Source organism: Castanea sativa, chromosome 9 (assembly GCF_040712315.1).
Source record: "Castanea sativa cultivar Marrone di Chiusa Pesio chromosome 9, ASM4071231v1".
Lineage (NCBI taxonomy): Eukaryota > Viridiplantae > Streptophyta > Magnoliopsida > Fagales > Fagaceae > Castanea > Castanea sativa.
In genome coordinates this window covers 41,113,254-41,121,293 of record NC_134021.1, presented here as the reverse complement: position 1 = coordinate 41,121,293, position 8,040 = coordinate 41,113,254, and the positions used below count along the sequence as shown (strand labels likewise).

At 32.1% G+C, this 8,040-nt stretch overlaps 1 protein-coding gene across 1 annotated transcript; it reads right to left on the bottom strand.

The window, feature by feature from the left end:
* Positions 1-3,477: 3,477 nt before the first annotated feature.
* On the bottom strand, positions 3,478-4,293 carry LOC142609229 (uncharacterized). The gene is made up of 2 exons (XM_075780826.1): positions 4,021-4,293; positions 3,478-3,810 (listed from the first exon to the last, which is right to left on the bottom strand). The coding sequence occupies exons 1-2, from the start codon at positions 4,291-4,293 to the stop codon at positions 3,478-3,480; spliced, it is 606 nt and encodes a 201-aa protein (XP_075636941.1).
* Between the last annotated feature and the right edge of the window lie 3,747 nt (positions 4,294-8,040).

Genomic DNA, 8,040 nt, shown 5'->3' with positions numbered 1-8,040 from the left:
ACATAGATAAAGAAACTAACAGAAGTTAACGGAGGGACCAATAATGCTCATTTTTTAAACTTTAGGGACCAATATGGCTCACTTAAAACTTCAGAGACCAAAAGTGCACAATAAGTAAACTTAAGGGACCAATAATGTAGTTTCGCCTTTTTTTATTTTAAATTATGGACGTTTGTGTTTTATAAATGGACAGGTGGTATGTATTTTGCTTTTCTAGCCCAGCCTTATGTGTATTTATTTTTTGTTTTTAATATATGGGAAAGAATAAAACTAGATTGGTCTGGCCTAAATGCCCAAGAGATATATCACATACTATATATAATAGCAGAAGCTGGGTGAAAGTTGATTCCTACAATTAAAGAGGTGCTGCCATGTAGGAAAAGTGGCTATCTAAAATTCAGACACATACAAATTAAAAAGTGATAAATTATGTTGTTTGGTAATGCTGTAACATCGTTTAAGAGCCTCTCGGTATAAAAGGTAACGTAATCGGTTATAATATAATTAAAACTTACAAAGGGCTTGCAATACTCCCAAAAAAAAAAACTTCCAATACAAAGAACAGAGAAGGAGAGAGATTGAGAGATCAAAAACTGCAAGATCTAAAAAATCCCAGCGATACAGAGAGAGGCAATGAGTACACGGAGAAAGAAGCAGAGAAAGAGAGAGGCGATGAAATCAAAAAGTTTCAAAAAACAATTTTGCAGACCCAAAACCTTGGCAGAACGGTAAACAAAGAAGGCCCGGAATGGGGACTGGGGAGAGAAAAATCTTCCAACATCAAAGAGACAGGCCATGTACCCATAACTGGTAAATTTTTTTTTTCCCCCTTTTCGTTTTCAAATCTGGGAATTGAATATAATTTAGGTTTGTATATATATAATAAAAGCAAAGACCTCATGCAAGAGTGCATGAGGTCTTGCCAAGTGGCGCTCTAATTTTGCATTTAGCCTTTTTTTTTACCTCTTTCATTAAGTTTTTTTTAATGTTATCCAAAAGTTCACATTAATTTATTTTACTGTTTTCTCATTAATGTCTCATTAATTGACTAAGCTTACACTACACATTTCTCTATTCTTTTTTCTTCATGTATTTTCATCATACATACCGTTTTAGTATTTAAAAAAAAAACAAAAAAATAATAATGATTAAGGACTAATAGTAATAACTAATTAGACAAAGTCCTGAAGAGAGATAGAGAGACAAAAAAATATTGCAGATTGTTAAATAATATGCATTGTTTCACTATATATTACCAAATAAAAGACCTGAGACTGACAAAACATTTGAAAGAGAGAGAAAAAAAGAATATGAGGGGTCACCACCTCTGTTATACAGTTCTCCCACTACCATCAAGATGTCAAAACCCCAACAGGTAATTTTTTTCTTTTTTCTTTTCAAAATTAAGGGCTTAAATATGATTTAGGTTTAGGTAATTTTGTTGGATAGCTTTTGTTTTGGGTATATAAGTAGAGAGAATATTTGTTGTGCAATATAGAGTCATATTCTACCATGGTTTAATTTTAAATCATCTATAAGATATATGCATACGCACTTGCCCATATCATGTTGTAATGTCACACTACTGATGAGTAAAAAATAGTGAGAGAGTTGGGCACTTTAATTTCATGGTATGAAATATGTGAATACAACACAAATTAGTTGATTTTCATGATCCCATTATTCTTTTGCATTATTCTTTGTTTTCATAATTTTTTATAAAATTAATCTTACCTTGAGAATGCCAAATTTGCAGTGAAACTACTAAACTAATTTTTAATATTTCAAAATATATATGTTTATTTACTCTAATTTAGTTTACTTTTTCTTATACTATATATAAAACATTATCCAAAACTGTCTTACATAAAATATCAAAAACCTCATGTTGGAGAGTGTGAGGTTGTGTCAAGTGGTGCATTCCTTAAACTTCTCTTTATTTAGTTTTCTACTTCAACAAAATTTGCATTTATATTAAAATATTAGTTCATTAAATTAGCCAATAAAGTAAATGCATATATTAATTATTTATTGTTGTGCATTAATTATTTATATTAAATGAATTTTATATTATTATTTTTATAAACTCTGTATAGAAAATAATTTTTAGTTGGAATAATAATAAATTTAGAATATGACATTCTTACTCATGTTTAGTTGTTTTAACAACAATTGTCACAATAGCCAAGAAAAAAATTAAATATTTGTAAATTCACTAAAATTAATCTTAATCCTTTAAATTTCCTAACTCCTTTGTATGTGTGTGTGTGCTCGCACGCAAGTGTGTGTATGTGTGTGTGTGAAACTAACACTGTAATATTTTGTGTAATTAGAAAGATTACTAATATAACAAATATGTTTACTTTGTTATATTAATTATTTTAAGCATAATGGAATTTTAATATCATTTTTTTTTAAAGATTTATATGAGAAACAATTGGTTTTTTTTTTATGTGAGAAACAATTGATTTGAAATATGACATTTTTACTCAAATTTAGTTGTTTTTGCAACAATTGCAACCATGTCCAAAAAAAGGGGGAAAAATTTTTAGTAACACACAATCAAGAATATAATAAAAAAAAAAATTGAAGGATATATGCATTTTTTAGTAGGCATGAAACATGCCTATCTATATTAGCTACTATATCATGCAATTTTCAATTTGTAAACACGCATATATATGGTATGATCAAATCTCTATACTACTCTTAGTATATTTCTATTTTGTCTATGTATAATATAACTAAAGATTACAATTTTTTACAATAAAATTTATTGAAATATCATTTTTATACATCGATAGTTGAGAGTAGGGATTTGAATCCTAAATGTTTCTATTGGAAATTGAGCTATCAATTAGTTGATTTACAAGATTTTTGGTGAAACTTATTGAAATATTGGAGAAAACTAATAATAAGTTGCACCGCACATCATGTGGGAACTCAACTAGTAGCTTGAAAGCTTAAGTTAAATTAAGTTAACCCAAAAAATGGCCTAATCCAGTGAAGGGCTTGGCTTGAAAGCCTAAATTAAAATAAGTTAACCCAAAACATGGCCCAATCCAGCAAGCCCTATTTACAAGTATAAAAACATTGAAATAAAACCAATTTAGCAAGCCCATTATTTTGCACTAAAAAGATCCCAAGAAAAAACATTCATCAAATTTACTCTATAGAAAAATCATTCGTCAAATTTATTCCATAAAAGGAAAGTGCAGCACATCCTATCAAAAAAAAAAGTGTAGTACGGTTTGTTACATCAACACTACTAAAAAAAACCGTATTAATAGTTTCAGAACAATGTAATCGTCAAAATTTGTTGTCTTTGAAAAACTCTATGGATTCCAAAAAATCCAAGTCATCAAATTGCCCTTCCTCAAAAATAATTTAACAATTTTCGGAGATCCTTTGCATCTGCCTTACATTCTGTTGAATTTGTGCCTTTTTTCGTGCTGGTAGACGACTTTCAACCATTATTTATAGTATCTTCAACTCAGTGGCAGCCATCAATATCTGGGAAGTGTGTTCTATTTCATCTCTGAGTCCCAAGAACCCTTTGCAACAGAAGGTAATAAGACTGGACAACTTCCATTGAGGAACAGACAATGGATTATCTAAAAAACCATCACCTATTTCATAGTAGCTTGACCTGTTCGTCAACTCAAAGCATAGTAACTCTAATTTTGGAATCATCGCAAGGAATTTCTGAACCGCAAGCAAATTGTATCTAGAACTATAGCCTCCATACAACTTCAAACACGACAAATTAGAAAAGATTATACCGTCTTGATTGTAGAGCCTGCACAATAACTGGATACAACAACCCATATAAATATATATTTAATAATTTACAATTACCAAATAAAAACAAGAACAAACTGAAATTTAATTAAAGATAGAAGGTAAAAAACTTACAAATATAGTGTCTACGTTTAATGATAAGAATTTGACTCTAACGGTAGGTTCCAAGAACCCAAATATTCTACGTCAATATTCATCTTCACTGGAACCAAGATTCACCTCTATTTGCAACTCTAAATCTACCAAACTTGGAAGGTTCTCCAACTCCAAAGAAGGGTCTAAACGGCCTCTAAATTCACAAAAAAGAAGATTTGGGGTTTCCATCTTGATTTTACAAGATGGTGCATCGAAAAGAATCTTGCACTGAAACTGTTTCAGTGTAGGTAGAGAAATAATAATCTTGAGCCCTTCTAAGTCTTGAAACCTAATTTTGATACTTAAATTCTGAAGAACTGGGCAGGAAGAGAGAAAGGTAGTCAAAGAATCTTTCATTTCATACAAGACATTTAATTTTAGAATCTTAAGACTCAAGAATAAAAAATAATTCTGAGTATCAATTACAATTCGTCCTTCAATTTTAAATTCACCAGCTTTCTACCGTAGAAGATATTACAGGGCAAGCGTGATACCGATCATGGCTCAAGGTGCAAATCAAGTTCTTGAATAGTCTCTGTTCTCAGCATAGAAATCCAATATCCAAGTTCCTTTGGAAGACAGTCTTGGATCGAAGAAATTTTTGACCGACAAAGAGTTTGAGATTGGGAGGAAAGAATATGGGCTTATCTACGAACTTGTAATACATTCCACTACAAGAAAAAAAAAAAAAAAAACATAATACAACAAGTATTATTGCAACAAAAAAAAAATAGATGTAATATATATACTATTACATCTCTAGGTTTTTTGTTGTTGTAATAGTAACAAAAATTTATTACATCAATGTGAGATTATATCAATAATTATTGTTGTAATAGTTAACTCTTATTTTACATTGAGATATGTTATTGCAATAGGTAATTTTTTATTTAACATCGAACTATATTATTGTAATATGTTAAATCTTTATTTCATATCAAATTTTGTTGATATAATAGAGGTGAGTAATTGAGTAGCAGGAAAATTTGAGGAATTGGCGCTATTTATTTTCATTAATTTCTCCTCTCTCACCCATGTCTATCCCCTTTTTTTTTCTCAGCTCAATTTCCCACTTTCTCTCACCATGTCTATTTTCCTATTTTTTCTCATCTCAAAATTAACTCACTCACACCTATCTCTCTCTTTTTTTTTTTTTCATCTTATTTTCCCTCTTTATTTAACCCACCTCTATCTCCTTTTTTTTTTTCTTTTTTTTTTTTTTAATCTCAAATTCTCTCTCTCTATCTCACGCCTACCTCATTTTTCTTCTTTTTCTTTTTTCATCTTAGTTTCCCTTTCTCTCACCCACATTTATCTCCATGCTTTTCACATCTCTCTCTCTCTCTCTCTCTCTCTCTCTCTCCCCCCCCCCCCCCCCACACGCCTCTTTTTTTTTTCATTTCACTTTCCCTCTTTCTTAAGCATACCTAAAAATTCAAATTTATCTACTAACTACAAAACTTATCTCTCAAATTTCCATCTCACTCTCATATCTACTAACTCTAAATTTACTCAAATTTCAGTTTCAGTCTCCTTGGAGAGACTCTTTCTTAGTTTAAAGATTTTCTCTCTAACTTTCAGGTAATTTTTTTGGTTCTCTTTAAATTTTAATTTTATTTTTCTTTGTTTAATTGTACAGTCTTCAAGTAGTATTGTTTTGTATGTGTTTTTTTTTTAGTATCAATGATGGTGTATATTGCTATCATTGTGTTGTATATATATGATGTTTTTCAACTTTATACTTATTTTCTTTTCTTTTTTTTCCAAAATAGGTGGTAAGTCAATGAAATAGTCGTGAAGCATACTTAGATAACACCTTTGGGAAGACAGTTTTCTTTCATTTTGTATTGATTTTTGCATACTTTTTGAAACTATGTGTTTGAATGTAAATTCAACAAGTTGTGTATATATTTGTGTTTTTTAACATATTAATTGAATTGAAGTATTTCAAATTTTTCATCTTTTATGCATATCTTTAATTTGTTAGTATGGTACCTAGATATGGTTTTTGAATTGCAAAACAGGTTAATGAAAAAATTATTATTTAAAAAATGATTTATTTATTTTTTAAATTTTAAAAAAATTAATAGAAAAATAACCTATTGCAACGAGATTTTCAAAGTAAATTGTTGCAATATATGGAATTTATTGTAATGAAAATCTAGTGTTGCATAAACCTATTGCTATTTTTTTAATAAAAAAAACCTATTGCAACGAGATTTTTGAAATAAATCGTTGCAATATATAGAATTTATTGCAACGAAAATCTAGTCTTGCATAAATCTATTACCTCGAAGTATATTACAACAGCTTGCATCAACTTTTTTGTCATTGCAATAACACCTATTACAACGACATTAGTTGTTATTGCAACGACTTTTTTCATTGTATTAAGTCTTATTTCTTCTAGTGTTCAAAACAAATACTTTAAACGTGTAACCTTCTACACTAGGAATAATAGCATCATCAAAATCGAGGCAATGCATTCCAGTCCAGAGTGCCCTCCAATTTCGCGAAAGAAAGCTTGTAGCGATACATTCTTTCAAGGAAAGATATGACAGTATCACGAACAAAACGGCTTCTGGAAGGTAGCTAAATCTATCAGCATTGTTGTTGCTAAGTCGAGGTGTCCGTGGTTGTTAGCACACTATAATCTCAAACTATTATTGAAATATATCAACTTTCTCAAATCGAGGTGTCCGTGGTTGTTAGCACACTATAATCACTAATAACAAACTATGTGAAAAGAGGTTTTGCTATGGGCATTAATGGCAATGCAATCTTGATGGGGAATCGAAGGGGATTTTATGTTAGGGTTGGCCAAGTCTTTCTTTTTCAGAGCTACGATGCGTCTTTTTGGCTGAGAAGAAGGGACTTCAATGACAACACTGGCGGTCTCCTATGGCGCATGTGTCTTGTAACCAAAAGCTTCGTCTGTGTCATCTTTGGCGAAGAAACCGTCATGGTACCATAGATGAAAGTGGTGGTGAGCAGTGACAGTCCTTGGCTATGGAGGCCTTGATGTGAGAGAGGGTGAGATGGATTACAGTGTAAGATTCGTTTGGTAACTAGGAAAATGAAGAAGGAAAGTGTAGGATATGGGACTCTAGCGGTTGGCCAAAATGACACAATAGCATGTTTGTCCAAATATATATCAATCTATCACTGTTTCGAAAATATGTAGGGATCTACTACTTTTTGGGTACTCAAGTTTGGGGCCAAAATGGGCAATTAGCTACAATTGCTGGAGGATATAGTTAGTAGGCATTGGTGTGAAAGTAAACATAATTCTAACATCTCGACTTTAAGAGAGTCGATTTTGGGGGCCAAAATCGAGTCTTTGAGACTTGATTTCCAAGGTCTATCACGTCTGATGTGGTATTTTATCCACGTGGTGACCACCTGAAAATCGAGTCTTAGAGACTCGATTTACAAACCACCAAAAAAAAAAAAAAATCCCAGAAATCGCAACCTGGTTCGCGATCTGGGTCGCAACCTAGGCGCGCGACCCAGGTCGTGACCTGCGCGCCTGGGTCGCACCGCCTGGGTAACGCCGCCTGGGTCGCACCGCCTGGGTCGCACCGCCTGGGTAGCGCCGCTTGGGTCGCGCTGCTGGTCAGCGGCGATGGGCCTATGGTGGCTGACCTTGTGCCGGAAGACAGATGCAATGAGGAAATGAAACTCAGAAAAAAAGAGAAGGAAAAACAAGGGAAAGTTATAAATCGAGTGTCAGATACTCGATTTTCAGGTAGAGTCCACGTGGAAAAGATGCCACATCAGACTTGATCTGACCATGAAAATCGAGTCTCAAAGACTCGATTTATAGCCTAATATCGACTCTCTTAGACTCGAGATGTAAGTAAAAAATATAGTTTAGAAACAGTACCTACTAATTATAATGTTTAAAAATTAATGCTAATGGGCCATTTTGGCCCAAGTTTGGGAAACCTGAGTTTTTCATAGAAAAATTTTCCAACTTACGGAACTCGAGTTACACAACAAACTCGAGTTTCACAAATTCAAGTTTCAAAAAGGTGGTAAATCTCTACATATTTCGAAAACAGTGGTAGATTGATATATATATTTCAGTAAACAGTGGTATTT